Source organism: Myotis daubentonii, chromosome 7, assembly GCF_963259705.1.
Source record: "Myotis daubentonii chromosome 7, mMyoDau2.1, whole genome shotgun sequence".
In the NCBI taxonomy this organism is placed as follows: Eukaryota; Metazoa; Chordata; class Mammalia; order Chiroptera; family Vespertilionidae; genus Myotis; species Myotis daubentonii.
The window spans coordinates 38,126,324-38,148,059 of NC_081846.1; the positions used below are offsets into that span (position 1 = coordinate 38,126,324).

The window sequence follows — 21,736 nt, forward strand, 5'->3', positions numbered from 1 at the left end:
GACACCGCAGATAAGACAGCCATCAACAAACCTGGAGGCAGTCTTTCACCAGACACTGACTTTGTTATTGCCTTATCTTGGACTATCCACCTTCCAGAACTGTGAGAAACAAATCTCTGATGTTTATAAGCCACCCAGTCTACTATATTTTGTTACAGCAGCCAAAATAGACTAACATATTTCCTTTAGACGTGTAGGATAGTATTTTAGAATATGTGCATCTTCAACTTTTCTAGATAGTGGTTAATTGCTTTCCAAAGTGATTTTGCCAATACTTACCCAACAGGAAATAAAGTTCCTATTGCTCCACATCCTCCCCAGCATCTGGTACTGCCAGATCTTTATTTACCCCCAAATTTTGGGGTATGAAAGAGCATGTCTACGTGGTCCCTTTAAGATTTCACTAAATACTAGTAATTTTTTTAAAAACACCTATTATGCTTAATTTCTATTTATGTTTCTGATTTAGTGATGTTCTTGTTCATAGTTTTATCCATTTACTAACTTGCTTGTGTTTGGCTTATGGATTACTAGATGTTATTTATATGTTTTGGATATGAAATCTGTGTTGGTTATGAGCTTTGCAAGTAATTTTTTAATACCTTCTTAAATATTTGAGTACTTCCTCTGGGGTAACTGACAGGTAAGTTTAATAAAGACAATGCTTCCCTCTGAAGAAAAGGTCTGGCATGCTTACCTTTATGGGAACCTACCATAAAAATCTGGGTTACCTAAGCTCAAGGGTTCTCTTTCATAATGCAATTCACTGTGTGTGCAGGTGTTATCTGCCTGTCTTCCCATCACCTTGTGGGAACTGGAGCTCAAAGAACCCACACAAAAGTGCCAATACTCTGGCTATTGATTTTGGTGTGAGTAATAAATACAATTCTTTGTCCATGACCTAAGAACTGTGACATTTCTGAGATTTCACCATTCATGCAGCTATCATTATTTTCACTGCAACATTATTGGTAATCTGGCTCAAGTGAGTGCTTGAAATTTCATAGCATACTTAGAAAATTATCTGTGGCCTGAAAGAGGTTATAACCTGAAGGACTTTGGTATCTTGGCTCATAAAATAGCAATAATGGAATATTTGCTTTTTATGGAGATTTTCCACTGTGATTCATTTTTGAGGGCAGAACGCAGATATTTGTTGACTATCTCATTAAAGAAAAATCGGGTGTTTATTAAGTGGATGTAGCTAGAATAGAATTATAAATGAAAACACAGTGAAGGTACAATTGGTACTTTCAGAGCAAGGACTAAGTTATTTTCTGTCAACTCTGGTAAAAGTTCATAGGAGTTAGGTAGGGATTGTGTAAAGCTGTCTGCTAGCTAAAGACATTAATTTCAGGCCAAATTCAGGAAAAAGCTTGTTGCAGAAAGGGAAACTGAAGCTTCACTTGATTTAACACCCACCCCCACCTTCATTTTTTAGAAGCTGTTTATTTTCTGTCAACCTTATTTCCATGGTCTGTGTAAGAGTCTGTAGAAGAAACGCTTAAGACCATTCGGGGATTGTTCTCACCCACCCCACGGCCTGAGCAGTGGGGGCTGCAGACCCCTCCGGTCTTCAGTGGGGAACAGCGGAGCAGGCGCAGACAGCACCTGTGCCTCCAGCCCAGCCTGTGAGCTTAGGGGGAGCAGCAGAGAACCCGGGAGCTGGAGCAGTCCACTCACCCTGAAACTCCTCCTGGTCACAGCTTTTCCCGCGGTGGCCTGCTCTTTCTATTCAGTCTCTGCAGGGTCGCTGTAGAAGGAAGATGGGGAGGCACCGCCCGCGGGTGCTCATGGGAGATTGTACACAGGTGCAGAACCTCCCGGGCGAGCCTGCCCCACGCACGCACTGCGTGAGCTCGCTCGTGGGGATGGCACAGTCCACCTAGCGCAGGGTCTGTGCTACACTGAGCCATGGGAGGCAGGCTGGCGGGCCTCCTCTGCGAGAGACTGGCCGCTAGCCCTGGGGCCAAGCGCCACCAGAAGCCACGGCTCCCAGACCGCTGCCTGAGCCTGAGGTTCCAGGAGCGAAGCAGCAGCAATAGGAGGGCCTCCAGTGGCAGCCGCACGTTCAGCCCAGTTCGCTGGCCAGCGTTCCTGGGGACGATGACACTGACATCAGCCGATTTTCAATGACATGAGCTGCCAGCAAAAGATTCACCCAGGCTCTCTTCTGATTTATGAGGTAATGACATCACTTTTCCTTTTGCAGATGACTGCTCCATTTGGAAGTCAAGGTTGGTGCTACTTAAGTAGGTTTCTGCTGCAAAAGACAGGGCCATCCTGCTCCTTGATTTGCAGGACCTTAAGGGCTCTGGGCCTTGTGGAAACGTCCCTTTAAGTAGCAACAGGAACCCAGAACAACATGGTGTGGAACCCTTGCCGGTAGCACGGAAAAGCTAACCACTTCTAATTTGTCATAAGACACTTTCCATACGATTTTGCAAAGATGCCTTTCACATACATGTTGTTACTTTGATTACTAAACAGACATAGTAGCTTGATATTGGAATGCTGCTTGTCACTTAAATCAAAGTGCTTATTTTAAAGCACTGCTTTGGAAGTCAAGGTTGGTGCTACTTAAGTAGGTTTCGGCTGCAAAAAATAGGGCCATCCTGCTCCTTAATTTGCAAGAACTGCTTTAAGTCTGGGGAATGTCTCTGTTTCTCAGTTTTCTCAACTGTTAAATGGGACTATTGCCTACTTCACGGGCTTTAGGTAAGAATTAAAGAAGGTAATACTGTTAGGTACTAGGAACAGTGTCTGACACATAGTAAGAACACAGTAAGCTATATTGTTATCTATCTACTATCTATGGGTATCTCTACCTTAAATCTCGAGGTAACAGACAAGTTTTCTTGCAGGAAGGAAGAAAACTTCGTCTGGGTTTCCAAACAAACAAGAAGAAATACTGCTTTTAAATATATTTTTCTAACAGTTTGTAGATAGCCATGGCTGTTATGGAGCTTATACTTATAAAGCTCGCCTTGTGTTTGAAGCTTGGTAGATAACTCAGTTCTGATTCTGTTTATGTCCATTTTAGCTCATTTTTCTTCTAAAATGCACAAGCAGCATATAATCAATTTCTTCTCTCTCTCTCTCTCTCTCTCCCTTCCTCACTCCCTCCCTCTCCCCCTTTCTCCCTCCCCCCCCCACACACATGCACACACACTCACATTCCCTTTTCTTCAACACGCACATACAAGCATATGCACTAGTTTCATTTTATTTTTTTAATCCCCAAAGGATTCACGGAGCTGGCTGTGTGCAACTGCTGTGTTTTCCACTAAATTGGCAGTTACCTGCTGCCTGGAGTTGCTAGGAGAAGGTGAGTAAGCATGACTACAGCAACAATAACAACCTGTGGAGCTCTGTGGTCTGTCTTCTGTATGGCTCTGTGTGCTATTTTCTCATTGTTGTCATTACTGTGTGTTGCATGCTTGTGAGAGCATGAATCATTTTCAACTGTTGGTTCCAGATCCATTAGGAGACAAAAACCTTGGCATTTAAAACAGGCACTTTCTTCTCGGGGTGGTGCTGCTGATACTGATTCCTGCCATCTGTTTTCTTATTCCATCCTGCGCTCCTTCCATTGGTAGGGAGGCATTCAGCTTCATCTGGTGCGCTAAAGTCATTCACGTTTCTCTTGTGCACAACAGATCTCGTAAACTGTAGGAATTCTGATGTGTTTCAGTGCACGGAGCAGAAACAAATGAGCTGCTTTTAGGGAGATCTGGAGAGCTCAGTCGGTCAGGAGTACAGTAGCAGCTCCCATGTGCGGACTGTTTCTGTGAGGTCAGAGGATCTGTTGATACTGCTGTCTGCTTTTGGGGGGCGAGGGGGAGGTGGTGATGTGGTGAGCCGTGGATATGCCTGTCAAAGTCAATAGCTATTCTGGCAGAGGCTGCCCTCAGCTTTGTAAGCAATGTTTTGATAGATGAGAGATGCAACCGTATAACTGAGATTTGTAGTGGACTGAGGAATGCTTGTTTGAGCTGCTGACACTGACTGTTAACTGTATTGCCCTAGGAGTATCACCATGGGGTCGACTGCTACAGAAATCGAAGAACTGGAAAACACCACTTTTAAATATCTCATAGGAGAACACACCGAAAAAATGTGGCAGCGCCTGAAAGGAATGTGAGTAAGCTCTTTGCTTGGTTCTGTGTTTTTATTTCTCACCCCAAAATTGGACTATTAACATGACTCATTGTTGGTACTGTCTGACTTTGTGGACTAGTGTTTCCTTTAGAGAGATTTCCCTTAAAAAAGAAAAACGTGCCAGTCTCAGTTAACAACCTGCCTGAAAGATAAACATTTTTTGCACCTGTATGTTTTATGTAAAGTAAGGCAACTCCCTGAGAAAAATAATTCACTTCACTGTTATACTCTGTGGCTTCTTTTATACTTCTGTATGTGTTGTTTAGATATGCAGAAAAGTATCCGGAAAACTGCTTGCCAGGGCACTTGTAGAAATAACAAGTTTATCAGGTAAATAGAGAGATTACTACTGGTACTTACTTCTCTGTGATTACCTTTTGAAAAAAAAATAAGGAGAGGATTAATATGATAATAAACTGGAAAGTTTGGCTTTAAATTAAACATTTCACATTTTGTGAGAGTACAGAATAGCTCATGAGATAAAATAGACCTTAGTGAGGTGGGTCAAGAGATGTGTTTATGCTAAACATAAAATGTAAGTAGCTGAGTCAAACTTTAATTGAAATTCTATTCACCTTGCTATTTAAACGCCATTTAAGTGTTTTGCCCTGTGTATGCTAAAATTCCTGTGTAGTGTTCCAGCACGCTATGTTTACATGCTTTATTTTAATTATATTATAATTCAAATATCAGATTTAAAAATTGGATAAAGATGTGGATGTGCATATTTACAAGCAGTTACTTAGCATACTTGCATATTTCAATTGCAGATATATTTGTTTTTCTATAATAGCTGGAGGAATCCTATACCATGTGAAATATTTTTCTATGATTCATATCTAATGCTGTGTTTATATACTATTTTATAAAATGCAACTTCTCAGTAAGCTAAGTGTCCCTATATTGATGTCTTAATAGAAAAATTATATCAAACTTTGTTTAGAGGTAAAATACCTTCTGCTTTCCTCCATTTGAATGTACTTCATGATGTTTATATATTTAAATAGTCTTGCCTGCATATTTTCTCACCCTTGCAGTAAGACATGGCATCACAGTGCACTGGTATAACAGCACAGCAAACAACATTTCACAGAGACTAACTTTTAACCAGGAAGCCATCTTTACATCATTTGAATAAATTAGATAAATATGTTTCCAAGAACCTTTGAAGATTTAGAAATTACAGTTTTTGGTTGTTCTCTAGGTAAACAATCCCACAAAAACAAATAACTTAATTAGTTAACACAGATGAAAATTAAACATTGGCAATCATCAGATGATTTGTGTCCTCACCTAATGCGTCGATGGACATACGTACAGGACAAATTATATCCCATATCACAAGCTATTTTAGATTTGCTTCCCTTTTAGCAGAACACGATGTGTTTATTTGGTTTATATTTGTTTCATTTTTTCTATAGTAACTTGAATGTATGAAGAATTATGGTAGTGATTTATGTATATATCTTTAAGAAACTAGAAAAGTGACTTTGTGTTTACCTAACATTTTAGTGCAAAGTTAACTGACTTTCACTTTACCAATTGACCTCAAAGATGAAGCTGTCATTCTGTTTCAGGAGAGGTTGATATAGTCAACAGCAGAACTTCTTGACTTAATATTCAACACTGATGTAGGATATACTAATATATGTATATACTAAGTAAATTTTGAGTTGTGTTCACACAAAGCCACTGAATTGACCATTTAGGGGAAAATTACTGATAACTAGGTTTTTATTTTATTTTATTTTATTTTATTTTTTAAACTTGGTGTTTTTAAAAAATATATTTTTATTGATCTCAGAGAGGCAAAGAAAGGGAGAGAGAGATAGAAACATCAATGATGAGAAAGAGTCATGTATTGGCTGCCTCCTGCAGCCCCTACACTGGGGATTGAGCCTGCATGTGCCCTGACCGGGAATTGAACTGTGACCTCCTGGTTCATAGCTTGAGGCTCAGCCACTGAACTATGCCAACTGGGCTGATAATTAGGTTTTAAAAAAATTATTACTAAACTGATTGAAATGACTGATCATTTTTGCATGAAAGAAAGAAGGAATTTACATTTTGATACTATTACTTTAACTTGTACTTTGACTTAAGACATTTCTAGTATTCTAGGATGACAATTGTCAAAACAAGTAGCTCTAAATCTAAAATCTGCATGACTAATGACAACCAAATTGTATAATTATGGTTCTTTGTGTAGTCTGCATTCGAAACAGTGATATGAGGGACTCCCGGTTCCATTGCTGAAACTGTCTTGCTTATTTAACATGTAATATTGACTCAAACAGAATTTTAGCTTATCAAAATTGCTAGTGCTAGGATTCCACTTTTAAGTATTGGCAATTAAAATCTTGCTATTCATGAAAGCTATGAAATAATTTTGCAATAATTTTTTACTTTGGTAAAATAGACTGGATAAAGTCCTTTAACTATTTGTCTGAAAAGTGTTTTTATGATCTTTTAGTGTATCTAACTTTACAAATACATTACTTTATTTCAACAGAATATTTTGTTTTTAAGTGTATTTATAATATGTGCATTTTTGAGGTTAGATAAAAATAGAGACAAAGGTTAACATAAGGTTTATTCAAGTATACCTTAACTATGGAAAACACAAGTCACTATAGGTAGATATTACAGAAAATATTTTTATAGGCATTATCATACAGCATAACATTTTAGAACACTTTTTTGAGTCCATAGAAAGACTCTTTAAATTTCATAATACATGCAAAAAACATTAGTAAACTAAGTTCAAATATCAATTCTTCTCTACTTTTTTTTTTTTTTTTTACAAATTTTCTCTACTATTCTTCCATGAAAGAAAGAATGTAATACTTAATTGGGACACCATATTCAGTATTGTGCTAAGGAATCTCTTCTTCCTCTGTGGGAAGAAAGGAGAAACAGTTTTCTCTTCTTATTTCTGTATATAGACTTGTATGGTTTATTCTATTAACTTTATTTTTACTGTCATGACTTTCAATCCACCTTCTACTACTAATTTCTTACTCAGTATGACCGTTGAGATTCTATACCATGACCCACCATCTGTGATGGTAGAAATGTAAACAAATGACTATGGCATCATGTTCTTCATAAACTACATTTAAAAAGAACCATCTATTTGTTCATAAGTTACCAATTGTTTAGGACCTGCACAACACTTCCTATTTCTTCAGCCATCTCAACACCTAATGTAATTTCAGAAGACTCCTGTGACTCTGGAACCTGTACTGCTTCCTACACATTATGAAAAGTTTTCTGACACTAGTCTTTGTAATGATTGTTAAGTTATTGATTTCCATGAGGGAAGTTGATTTGAAAATTTCACATTTGTTTTCATCTATGTGCAGTGTTTTCAAAATTAATTTTAGAGATAATCCTTTTTTGTGTCATGGTACTATTGTTTTTTTCTTTGTTACAAGTAAAATAGTTCCACAACTATGGGTTAAAAAAATCAAGCATATTTAAAACATTGATGCTGCTCTTTCCAATCAGTGCCATTGTTCTAAGAATTCAGTGCCACTGTTCTAAGAACTCAGGGGCGACAACATTTCCACAAAAGTGTGATCCAGTAGAAATTCCAGTGAAAGCCACATGGCATTATAGCCAAAAGTAAATCAGAATGTTGTCTTAGTTGTTCAACACAAAAGAGGAAAGTTGGAACTGTTTAAAACCATAAACTATTGACAAAAATATGAGACTCACATTAGCACTTATTGACAATTCCTTTTATAGAAGTAGGACTAGAACCTATGGGAATTTCATAATTAGAAACTAACTTAATATATGATAATTAATTTTACATGTATAGACACATTCCTCCTATCTCTCCCAATCCAGACAGATGTTCAAATAGTAAGATCTGGAGTTGTGAATGCAACAGTTGAAAGACTGGAAGTTAAGCTCCCCTCCCCCCCATCTTTGATTGGTGGTAAACATGATCTTCAGTAGTGGGGGAATAAAATATTAATATGCAGAAAGTGGAGGAGAAAGGAGGAGCTGTACAATAATCCCATAACTTATTTCAATGAGCTGTTGTGATCAAAGAGGGCAGTGTTTGGTACGGTTTCAGATGAAGTAATCCCAAACTGTCATCACCAAGAAGATGTAGCAGAAATACATATTTAGAATGAAAATGGCAAAAAAGGTGAAATGACAGGAGTTATTAGCACTGTAGTATTCCCCCCCCAAAAGTGAAATGATAGGAGTTATTAGCACTGTAGTATTCCCCCCAAAAAGTGAAATGATAGGAGTTAATAGCACTGTAGTGGAATTGTACTTTAGGATGGAGCGGCATTATTGATCAGAGGCAAATCTTATCCTTTTATTCTCCTGCTTCAAACCCTTTAAAGCTTCTGAGTGTCCTTCCTTCCAAGTTCAGCATCTTCTCCCCAAACCGGCTTGACTTTTGCCTCTCCCTCTGTGGCCCCCTCCCAACCTGACCAGGGTTGCCTAAAAGAAAGCTGCTTACCACGCGTCTGCCTTTGCTCGTTTTGTTCGCTTATCCCGAGGGAACAACTCTTGTCTGCTCATCCAGGGCTGCTCTTGCTCCCATGGTCCTTTTAGAGATGTGTGGAAATGGTTCTGCCTGTTGCAATGCCTGAGGGTGCTTCTGCATCCAGAGGGCAGACGTGATTGATGTCCTCCAGAGCTTGTGACATTCCTTTGTCAGGAAAAATTGCCAATAGGCAGCCTGTGACCAAATGCTTAAAGGTCTCTTCTTAGTTTCCTATATTTGAGTCATAAAGGAAACTGGACTTCCCTCTGCATAAAAAATCCACCTTCCTACTGGACCATGAGCTACTGGGGGCAAAAGCCATGTTATTGGTATGGGTTTTTTTGTCTGTTTGTTTGTTTGTTTTCACTTTTATTATTTACTTTATGTTGAATTTATTCCCAGGCTTTAAGTTATTATTTCTTCAGTTTCTTTTGTGCAATCTCCTCTTCTGGTTTAGGAACAGTCTGCTCCTTTGCAGGAGGATCATCTCAATGTGGCAGGGAGAGCTTGTGGATGGGCTAATCTGCCCATGAGCTCTGTAAGTTCTACAGCACATCTTGGGAGCTTTGTTCACCTGGACGGGCTCAATGACCAGAGAATCTATATCTAAAACCTCAAGTTCAGCATTACTCTCTGCATTTTTCAGTACGTGCAGCAACCATTTAGCACTGATTTTGGGCCACCGACCCTGTGTCCAGCCACCATGTTGGTCCGGGGCACACCTACCAACTCTACCCTTGTGATGACGGAACGGCACACACTGCTTCTGTAAGGTGACATCCTTCCGATGTTGGTGCCGTTTCAAATATGCATACCGTGATGGCCTGGGAAATTTCCAGTTGCTCTTAAAGTGAACAGGGAGATTTGAACCTCTTGGTTTGCATGACTTTTTGGGGTTTACTGGGTAAAAAGTAAACCATTTTCAGAGGTCACCTCTGGCTGCTATCTGGAAGAGCTATGTTTGCTTTTGGATCCCCAACACTTTGTAAGGTACCTGGCACATAGGAGAAAATGCAATAAATACTTTGAAACCAGTCAATGAATGAATAAAATTCTTAATCTTATAATGGCTCTAACTACAAATTTAGAAGATCAGTGAGGCTGCCAAAATAGGGCCTAAAGCTAGGTTGGAGGAGTGAAGATAGATTCACAGCTAGAATAGGGAGAGAGACGTTGGAAGGAAGTAGTGTTTGCTTATAATCAATCTACTGTCAGAACCTTCCAGCTGTAGCATATTTGTATTCTTATTTACGTTTTCAGCAATTTCAAGAGGTAAGTATTCTAAGTTGATTAAATAGTATCCGGTGGAACTTGGATTTTAGAGACACATCTGCTTCCAAAACAAAAAAGAGGACATTCTCAGAATGCTTACCTAGAAAGGTCACTAGAAAAGGATCTAGACCAGTAGTTCTCAACCTTCCTAATGCCGCAACCCTTTAATACAGGTCCTCATGTTGTGGTGACCCCAACCATAAAATTATTTTCGTTGCTACTTCATAACTGTAATTTTGCTACTGTTATGAATTGTAATGTAAATATCTGATATACAGGATGTATTTTCATTGCTACAAATTGAACATGATTAAAGCATAGTGATTAATCACAAAAACAATATGTAATTATATATGTGTTTTCCGATGGTCTTAGGCAACCCCTGTGAAAGGGTCGTGCGACCCCCAAAGGGGTTGCGACCCACAGGTTGAGAACCGATGAGCTAGACTGATGCTTCTTAAAACTTAGTACACGGTAGGCAGACTATTTGCCCCCCTCAGACATGTTCATATCCTAATCCCCTGAACCTGTGAAGATGTTACCTTACTTGTCAAAGGGGAATTAAGGTAGCAAATGGAGTTAAGGCTGTAATCAGATTACCTTAACATATGGAGATTAGCCTGGGTTACTCAGGTGGGCCCAGTGTAATCACAAGGGTTATTAAAAGTGGAAGAGGGAGGCAGAAGACAGTACTGTGATGTGAGAAGTACTCGAGTTGTCTTTGCCAACACTGAAGGTGGAAGAAATAAGCTGTGAGGCAAGGATTGTGGGCAACCTCTAGAAGCTTGAAAAGACAAGAAACCAAGTTTCTCTCTTTAGAGCCTCCAAAAAGAATGCAGCTCTGCCAACATCTGTTTTTAGCTCAATTGAAACTTCTGTCTAATTTTTGGCCTGCAGAATTGAAGATAATACATTTTATTGTTTTAAGTTGCTAAGATTGTGGTAAATTTGTTGCAGCAGCAATAGTAAACGAATACATGTCTCCTGTAATCTATAATAATAAAAGCGTAATATGCTAATTAGACTGGACAGTCAAATGACCTTCTGGACATCATTCCGGACGTCCTTCCTGATGAAGCCGCAGTGGCAGGGGCCGAGGCAGAGGCAGTTAGGGGTGATCAGTCAGGTAGGCGAGCAGTTAGGGGCGATTGGGCAAGCAGTTGAGTGGTTAGGGGCGATCAGGCAGACAGGCAGGTGAGTGGTTAGGAGCCAGCAGTCCCAGATTGGGCCTAAACTGGCAGTCAGACATCCCGCGAGGGGTCCCGGATTGTGAGAGGGTGCAGGCCGGGCTAAGGGACCCACCCCTGTGCATGAATTTTGTGCACTGGGCCTCTAGAAGAAGAATAACAGAATAACAAAGTGCTTGATCAATAGGACCACTGCTATATCCTATATTCCTATTCTCTGCCAATTCTCTCTCTCTCTCTCTCTCTCTCTCTCTCTCTCTCTCTCTCTCACACACACACACACACACACATTCTCATTCTCACACAGACACAATGCCTAGAGATGGGACCAGTCTAAGTCACTCTATGGCAAATTAGAGTAGTCAGTCTTTATTCTTAGCCATCAAATAACTCACTGTCTTCCATCTAACCCTACAAATTTTCTTACCAAGCTCTGATTTTGAGTATATGGTAGATTTATTTCAAATATCAAAGAATAATATTATGCTATCTTTCTTGGAAATGTTGATAAATCTCAATTTCTGTTGAGTATGTGATGGACTTTGATGGATCAATCAGGCAAATTAGTTTTAAAAAATTGTCATTTAGTCATAAAACAAATTTGAAGAAAACCACCTCATAAAATCTAATCTGGTATATATAATCTTCTCTCTCTCTCTCTCTCTCTCTCTCTCTCTCTCTCTCTCTCCATATATATATATATAAAAGCCTAAGCGACCGAATGACTGGTCACTATGACGCACACTGACCACCAGGGGGCAGATGCTTAACGCAGGAGCTGCCCCCTGGTGGTCAGTGCACTCCCACAAGGGGAGCACCGCTCAGCTGACCGACAGGTGCCACGACTGGAGAGCAGCACTATGGTGGCGCAAGCCTGTCCCAATCAGGACTGACTGGGTGCGAGCCCACAGCAGGCTCAGCAGGGCCGAGATGAGTGGGAGCAGCAGGCAGGAGCCACAGGCGGTGTTGGACTGCTGGTTTCGGCCTGACCCCCACGACCCCTACCAGTGCACGAATCCATGCACTGAGCCTTAGTCTTAATATAAACCTTAGTCCTTACATAACATTATGATGTGGTTTATAGAATAGACATTGTTGAGGTAAAAAAACCTTAGAGATTAAGAAATTGAACTTTATAATCAGGTATTTTCTGATACCATCTGTCTTTTAGCTGAATGATAATGAAAATCTATTGACTTTTCTAAACTTCACTTTCCTTATTTGTACAATCCAGTTATTTCATTTATCATTTATTCACTTATTCAACAAATACCCACTAATTGTAAACTATGTCAAGCACTATTTTATGCACAGGAGCTTACATTCTAGTAGAGAAAATGCACAACAAAAAAGTAAATTATAAATAAGTTCACATGGTGTGAGAAGTGACCTGAATAAAATGCACCAGATGATGTGATCAGGAGTTACTTGGGGGAAGGTATTTTAGATAGTCAGGAATGATTTATCTTAGAAAATGTCTTTTCAGCTGATACATAGACAAAAATTGATACCTACCTCTTAGGAACTTGGGGTGAGTTCCTAAGACACCACTAGTTCAGGATTAAGTGAGGGGCTAGATTTAGGAGTCCACTTGATAGAGACCAAAATGTCAACTTTATTGAAGACTGAACTTGTATTGGACAATCAGGTTTTGGTATACCACTCAATATTCCAGACACCTCTGAATTCAACTTACCCTCCAAAGCTGCAAACCTTCCTGGCAGAGGACAAAACTGCCCTCCTAAACTTACCTCATGGCCTCTAAGAGATGAAACTATGCTTTCTATAAGCAGAAAATCCCTTCCCTACCCCCTGAAAAAGACAAATTTCACCAGCAGGTTTGATTCCTTTTCCATAATTCACCAACCAAATGTTTCTCCTTCTCCTTTGTGAAAGAATGTGAAAAGTGGCAAGGAAACTTTTCCAATGTAAAGTCCTTCCATTTAGAATGAAGCATTAGGGTTTGGGAACCTAGACATTGCCCAAGCAAGATCATGAAAATGAAATAAAATAATGTATATAAGAAATATAGCATGGCACACAGTAAGCTCTCCAAACATTTTAATTATTAATATCCCTGTAATCTTATTCATTCTTGTGTATTTCAGTTCTGCCGTTTAACAGCTATATGATCTTCTCCAAGTTGATTAATGCCTTAGTTTTCTTATCTGCAAAATGGGAATGACATCATTAACTATCTCATAGGTGTTGAGAAGATTAAATAAATTAATGTTTGCAAACTTATTACAACAGTGCCCCGAATTCAGGACATTCTAGCTGTTATCATTTTTAATATTATTATATGTAAAAACAGTATTCTGTGTTTTTTTTTCAGGTAATTTTCTTGTCAGAATCAGTGGAAAGAACAGGGTTGTCAAGGTGAGAAGAGTTTCTCTTAGCTCAGTGGAAGTGGTCTCACCAATCCCCAGGTTCCTCTAGACCAGAACAGAGGATTTACATCCCCATGGGAGGGAGTCGTGTAGGAGAGAGAGCTGAGGAAAGAAATGGGGTGGTCTTGAGCAATCCACTGATAGAAACATTGCCTGGATGGATTCAGCATCTTTAGTTCAGCATCTTGTAGTGAGTGGCCTTGGAATGAAATTTAGGTCTCTATAACCATGTGTGACCTAGGGCTAGTCTTATTTTCTCAATCATTCTGGCTTGAAAAATCACTCTTTAGGTCTTTCCTTATTACAGTCTGTGTCTGGTTGACAAGAGAGTTTACTTCCAAGTAATTAATATAGTCCCATAATTTTCCCTTTGCCCATTCCTTTTAGAAAATATGAAATTACCGTTATGTTATTAGGTTGTGTCCTTTATTCTAGCATTTTAATAATCTAATCAAATGTATATATTTGAACAAGTCTGAGTCCCATGCAAAAGGACTGTGCTATAAACATTTTAGATATGAAAGGAATTCTTCACTAACATAATTAAACAGATGACAGTGTTAAAGGCTCATGAGAATCATCATGTTCCAAATATCAGGTCTGAGTAAGTATCTGGCACAAATAACTGTTTATTGTTAAGAAAATGCATGAAAATGATAATAGGTCAACAGAGGCATATAAATAAAACATTATAATCACTTTGATTTCTTCGTTAAACTATTACTTTCTTGAAGTTGTTTAAAGAGATTATATTTTATAAAATACTTAAACACACAGATTTTTATTAAATTAGGCTCAGAAAAGGATCACTGCAGATAATTTCTGCAAAATTTTTATATTTATAACTATTCCAATAATTTTATGAGTCACAAAAATGTTATAAAATCTCTAATGTCTGATTAGAGTATGAAGTCGACAGGGCAAGAAAACAGAGGTCAACCTTGAACACTGAATAAGTGTGGAGAATCAAAGGATTCTTGGAACTTTGTACACCAGACAGGTCCTTGATTACTTAGAAGAAAATAAAAATGGACTTATTAGAACAGCTGACTTTGATCCACTTAAAACTGGACTTTCTAAGCCTTGGTTTAAAATAAATTGCATTTGGAGCACGATAAGGAAAAAACCCAAACAAGTTGGGCATCAATCAGATTTTGATGAACTTCAAATATTTTAAATTACCTCATAATTGAATCATAGTAGTAATCATACTTTATAGCAATTTTTTTGTGCTTTATAATTTCTAAAAGATTTCTTTTGATTTGTATGGTTCATCACAATTAACCCCATTTTTCTTTTCTGATGAGAAAACTGAGCCTCAGAGACATTTAATGACTGACCAATGTTTCACAATCAGTAAGGGGAGGGCCATATTCTTGGGCCTATACCTACTCCATTTAACACTGACAGATAATTCCATTTACCAGTCAAGACTCACTAAAAAGCCTGACCTTTCAGGAGTTAAAAACTGTTTCCTTCTGTTGATTATTCCAAATCCTGCCATCTGCTTGCCTAGTTCTGCATCCTCAGAGCTGAATACCAAGGGGAGTTATCACTTGGCGTGTGCTTTAGATGTCAGAAACTCTCCAGTTTTATTTCTCTCCTCCTCTAGACATGGACTACCACTATGCATTTAATTAATTTATTTAAGTAATTATTAAGCTGGTATTTGCAAGCCAATTAGACTTTTCCTAAACCCTCATGTTGTTTCAGAGCTTGGACCCTTACAAAATTATTCGAATTGTTTTGGCCTTTGGTATCCCAAACAACAGAACACACTGGGTGTCTCTCCTTGAAGATTTTTATTTACTAATAAGAATAAAGACAGGAATTCTAATAGAAAAAATACAGGTATTAGAAACTGGCTGGTGTGGTTCAGTTGGTTAGAGCATCATCCAGTTGTAAGTTCGATTCCTAGTTGGGGCATGTAGAGGAGGCAACTGATTGATGTTTCTCTCTCTCTCTCTCTCTCTCTCTCTCTCTCTCTCTCTCTCTCTAATCAATGAAAAACATATTCTTGGGTGAGAGTAAAAAAAAAAAAAAAAGAAACACCCAACTAGGTATTTTATTCTTGCTATGCTGCCTCTTCTCTTCTTGTTATAAAGAATCTTAATAATACAGTAAGGTTCTTTTCTGAAGTAAAGTGAGCAGAGTCTTTTCTCCTTTTTTTATATTAAAAATAATCTAAATGTATTTAATTGGACTTTATTTCCCACAGAGAACACAAACTACTTAAAGGCACACAGTATTTTTCCTCTTCCTTTTTTCGTGAACATTTGAGATGACTATAAGATGGGTTAAAGAGCTTATTTCTACCTTTTAGAACTCTTAAAGTCTCCAAGATTGGTTCCAATATGAAAAAGTGTTTTTATATGTGTGACCTTTTTGATATTTCATCCCCCAGCAAATCTCTGTCTGTTTTAATATTTCATGCTTTCCAAAGAACAGTCTGTTTTCCAGGAAATTTTCCATGCTATCATTTACTGTTGCAGTGTATCTCAATTTGTTCATGACTTCCTGCATCCATTATTGGATTATCCCTCCTGCGCACAGACAATGAGCCTGGCCATGCAACTTGCTTTGGCCAATGGGATCTTAGCAAATGTGATGCAAGCAAAGACTTGGAACGGTGTATGCATTGGAGTTTACTTTCTCTTGCTGCTCTTTGGAACTCTCATACCAGCTTGGAAAGCAGCCTAGTCAAGCCAACTGGAGAATGAGCATGTGGAGCAGATGTAATGGTTTACCATTGCAGCTGGGGCTCCACTAGACCACCCAGATCATAACAACCAGACATGTCAGTGAGGTCATCCTGGAATATTGAACATCTTCAAACTCATGAGGAAATAATAAACATTCATTGTTTTTGGCTACTAAATTGTGAGATGGTTTGTTGTACAAAAAAGCCAACTGATATACTCCCCAATTCATGCTCTTAGTCTTTATTTTTCATATAATTCTTCTCTGGCTTCTAAAGTTTTTTCCTACTACCATTCTGCTTCTTTTTCTCTCATCATTTTCCATCATTTATTTCTTTGACCCAATCAAAATTTAGTATATAATTAAGAGATAAAAATTAAGGTTCTTATTTTCAGAAAGTCAGTCCAATAAAATTCTTCTCCATATTATTTCCATTTGCAATAATACTTCTTCCAATAAATGACCTCTCAGTGGCCTGTATATTAAAGTTGTATTGTTCTATTTCCTACCAAATAGAAGAGAAACATAGAATAAGGTAAAGAAACTGCATAGTTGCATAAGAAGAGGTGGTTCATAGCCTGTTGCCCTGGCAACAGACCTTGGAAAGGCCAGGGCTGCCTACACGTCCTGTTACCCTGACAACAGGTCATGCAGGGCATGGGAAGGCCCAGTTCCCACTCATTTAGGCCTCTTCTTGAAAACCACAAAGAAAAAGAAGAAAGTGATTTTTTTTTTTAATATATTTTATTGATTTTTTACAGAGAGGAAGGGAGAGAGACAGAGAGTCAGAAACATCGATGAGAGAGAAACATCGATCAGCTGCCTCCCGCGCATCTCCCACTGGGGATATGCCCACAACCCAGGCACACGCCCCCGACCAGAATCGAACCCGGGACCCTTCAGTCCGCAGGCCGACGCTCTATCCACTGAGCCAAACCGGTCTCGGCTGAAGAAAGTGATTTTTGCATCTAGTTTCCACCCACCTACATATTTCTTCTATTATCTGAATCACTTTAGTATAAGATTGTATTTTCAGATGTAGGAGAGGATAAGAAAACTGATCTCATAAACTCTGAAACATTTGCTATATTTTGATTGGGTTAAAGAAGTAAATGATAGGAAAAAAGGAGAGAGAAGGAATCAAAGCAGTAGGAAGAATAAATCGTGGAAACCAGAGAAGCGGCATATGAATAATGTAGGGGCCAAGAACTGATTTTGGGTGTGTATCAGCCACACTGGTTAGGTTTTGTTCATCTTAGAAGGTCACATATGTTAAATGGTTGCTATTTGGTTAGTTTTATTTTTTAGAGCTGATAATGTATAACCAAACATCATAAGAAGATGTAACGTTATAATTTTTATTAACTTAATTTTTAATTCTGTACAAACTTCCTTCTTTTTCATTCTTATTCAGCTTTTATTTTCTTTCATCACTTATTTTTTTCTTACCATATAGAGTAGATAAGAAAGCAATCTGATCAAATTCTTTTTTTTCCTTCTTTGTTCCTTAAACAATTAGTTTGATTATATAAAATAAATATACTTTACATGTACTTTTGGAGATATATATTGCTGTGTATTCATAATTTATGGTTTATATAAAATAGTTGTCAATTCAAAACTGGCTAATGCCATTAGTTTTGTTATAACTAATATCTACTAATTTTTCTGTGAATTAAAATAAAATCTTAGTTGACTCCTCTGGTTTTAAATGTAGAGTAATAGCTTTAAATTCTGTAAACCACAAGTCTTTAACTTTTGTAAACTGGAATTCTTATTGGTGAAGGGAAAAAGGTCTGGCAAAATCTTCTCTCACAAGACAGGAAAAGGGATTTGTGGAGAACAGATTTTGAAATTAAATTGAGTGAAAAAGGAAGTGTAGGCTGGCAAAGAGGAGTATCTTGGGGAGACTTTAACCATGTAAAGGTTGCATTTCTAAAAGACCAGGTGGGAAAGTTGGAGCCTAATCAGAATATCATTAGAGTCAGAAGGATTCATAATCATCTGAGCCTAGATTAGGTGACTTTTCTAGGTACTCTAAATACACTTCCTGTATTATTGTTATTGTCCAGTTAATTGTTCTGCCCTCTAGGTAGTCCTTCTTTCAACTTTTGAGGTAATGGGAAGGAAGAGTTGGAATTCACTTCCTTATTATTGTGTCCTCAGTGGCTAGCATAGCACATTGCATGAAGTAAGAACTTAAAAATATTTCAATATAACAAAAACCAGTAATCAGACAACATGTAATAACTTTACATTTGAATGGTATAGCCAGTAATGCTATAATTGTTCAACAGTAACATTAATTCAGGCTGGAAGGTCAAGTAAGTTTATAGAGGATATTTAAGAAAGGAAGTGAATGAGTTATTCAAACTTGACCAGTAGAGATTATTGGGGATGTGACTCTCACAGACAAAAATAAAAAATAAAACACATCCACCACCCCCCAAACAAAAAAAAAACACTGCTATGATTGTAGGTAGGGGGGCATATATTCTTTCTGATTGGTGTTTCAGGATTCTTAGAATATATTCATAGAAATGGGATCACTGGGTCAAATAGCAGTTCTATTTTTAATTTTTTGAGGAAACTCAACACTGTTTTCCATAGTGGCTACACCAGTCTCTATTCCAAACAGTAGTTATACCATGGTTTTGTTTTCTCCACATCCTTGCCAGAACTTATTTGTTGATTTATTAATGGTAGCCATTCTGATAGGTGTGAGGTGGTACTTCTTTGTCATTTTAATTTGCATCTCTTTGATTAGTGATGTTGAGCATTTTTCATATTTCTCTTGGCCATCTGTATGTCCTCTGATGATTCTCAGAAGAAGGGGGAAGGAGGTGTGGGAAGAGATTAACCAAAGAATTTATAAGCATACTAGAGGCCCGGTGCATGAAATCATGCACAGGTAGGGTCCTTAAGCCTGGTCAGTGATCAGGGCCAATCGGGGCCTTCCGGCTGCTGGCAAGGGCCTTCCTTCCCTGGCTGCTGGCTGGGGCCTCCCTTTGTTCCATGCCACCCCCTGGTGGTCAGCACACATCATAGCAAGTGATCCAACTCCCGGTTTTCCAGTCGAACTCCCGAGGGGACACTGCATATTAGCCTTTTATATATAGAGATATATGCATGCCTATCAACACAGACAATAGGGTGGTGAAGACCTGGGGCAAGGCAGGAACCGGGTGGTGGAGAGAAAGTAGAAAAAAAGGGAGAGGGCGTCTGTAATACTCTCAACAATAAAGATTAAACAAATATCTTCCACCAGTGAAAAAAGATGCAATTGAAGTACTCAGGTGCCGTGTCTGGCATAAAATAAGCATCTACAAATGGTAGCTGCTGTTGTAAATTACTTTCGTGGCACAACTATGTGTAAGACAGTGTGTTTGTTTTGCTCTTTCCTTTACCAAATATGAGACTGAGAAAAAAGTTGGCACTAAGTAACTACATGAGGGGGAACAGGCAGAGGATATTCTAACACTGACTGAGAGACTGAGCTGCCTACTCCAAGATTCTAATTTCCTAAGTTCTATACCATTTTCTAGGACAACTCCAAGTTCCGTTTCATTATGTAGTTGAATAGTGAGGGTTATGTTGAGAATAACTTTCAGTGATTAGTAAATATTCTGGCCTCACGTGGCCTTGTGTCCCAGGGAGTTCTCGGTTAGGGAAGACTGCCGTGTGTCCTGTGAGAGTTAATTGCCTGCAGACGTTTCCAAACGGTACAGAGTCAGACAGAAGGAGATAAGCTGACCAAAATTAGGGGCAATCAGACTAAATATATTAGCTTCCAGACTATAGTTTTTCCACTACTGAGTTAAAGACTCATTCTCTCTTTGCACAGATCCTCAAAGATAAACTTACAAAGCAAGGTAGTCTTGAAATTTCACAATATGAGTCAGCAATTTTAAATTTTTGAGTTTTATTTTTACCTGACATTTAAGTCCAAAGTGTGTGACGAGCCTTGAACTAAAGTCATCATTTTCAAACTGTCATTTAATATTTTTGTTCTCTGAATTCATCCTGTCAGGTGAATCATATTTCAATTTGGGAGGAATATTTGCAAAATGTGTATAAAAAAGATGCTTGCCTAAGAAATAACCAATCTATCCATAATGGAGTTAGATTAAGCGGAGATCATGTGCTTAATGACAGGGAATGTTCCAAAATGAAATTCACAATCAAAATATTAAAATCCAGTTCAAAGGATTAAAATATTCCTGGCATAGTACCAAAAACCTATTATATATACTTTCTCTCTTATTTTACATAAGTCATTGTAACTATTTTCTTGATTCTTTTCTACAAATTGTTTTAGTTTTCTAAATAAAAAGTTGTTAAAAACAGTGTTAAAAATTAGTTTATTTTCAGTATCATATTTCTTTGATTTCTAAATCTATACTAAGTTAGATAAGGTTCACTTTCTGTCGTTAGAAAAGTTGCTTGATCTACAAGAAATAAGATCGAATCACTTTAAATCCCTTTGGAATTAGAAACATGTTGCCAAGTAATCTTAAAGTCCCCAGTCAAAGAAAGTATTTAAGCTCAGAAATAGGGAATTAAAAGTACTCTCCTTGATAAATTCAGATTTTCTTTTGTTAAGTATTTGTCTTATAGGTATAAAAGCAAATACCAATTTATACAATGTGGATCAAACTATGGTAATCTTAGTCATTGATTATAACTATCTTAACATTGAAAGTCATTCAGAAATAAAGTAAGTTTAAGTTCATTAAAACCATACTGACACTTAAAAAAATATTCAGTTACTTCGGACAGTAACACTAATATTAGTTAATTAAGCAATTCAGTTGACTAATTAATACAATTTCATTTATTTGTTCATTCAATGACTATTCATTTCTGGGCACAGAGAATGCTCTAGCATTGTTCTAGGCACCAGGGATCCTATATAATTAAAGGCTAATATGCAAATCAACTGAACAACAGAATGACAGGCTGCTATGACAGGCACTCACCACCAGGGGGCAGGCACTCAATGCAGGAGCTGCCCCCTGGTAGTCAGTGCGTTCCCACAGGGGGAGCGCCGCTCAGTCAGAAGCCAGGCTCATGGCTGGAGCGTGCAGTGGGATCCTCTCCTGCCTCTGTGGCAGCGCTAAGGACCTTGGGGAGCGGGCCTAAGCCATCAGTTAGACATCCCCCAAGGGCTCCTAGATTGTGAGAGGGCACAGGCTGGGTTGAGCGACCCCCTTCAAGTGCTCAAATTTCGTGCACCGGGCCTCTAGTACAATAATAACAGTGCTGTCACAATCCCTACTTTCATAGTTACATTTTGATGGTGAGGATGAATGATAAGCAAAAAAATAAATAAATATGCAAAGTAATTTTAATAATAAGCAAACAGGGTAAGGTGACAAAGTGCCTGGGATGTTCAAAAGTAGCTATTTTAGAAGTTGTCAGGAAAAGGCTTTCTGTGACAATGGCTTGTACAGAGGGACCTTAATGAAGTGAGGAATGCCTTACACCAAGGCCTGAAATAAGGGCATCACAGA

At 38.2% G+C, this 21,736-nt stretch overlaps 1 protein-coding gene across 3 annotated transcripts in view; it reads left to right on the forward strand.

Moving 5' to 3' along the window:
* The first annotated feature begins 3,690 nt into the window (after positions 1 to 3,690).
* The window catches only part of PDE1A (phosphodiesterase 1A), a 259,091-nt gene continuing 241,045 nt past the window's right edge, over positions 3,691 to 21,736 (forward strand). For 2 of the 3 annotated variants that reach the window (XM_059703921.1, XM_059703924.1), the window contains exons 1-2: positions 3,691 to 3,795; positions 4,030 to 4,140. In XM_059703921.1, the coding sequence (XP_059559904.1) occupies positions 4,040 to 4,140 (101 nt within the window). In that variant the 5' untranslated portion in view covers positions 3,691 to 3,795; positions 4,030 to 4,039. Of the gene's footprint in view, positions 3,796 to 3,963; positions 4,141 to 21,736 lie in introns of those variants that run through there. The other variant, XM_059703923.1, reaches the window with a different exon arrangement.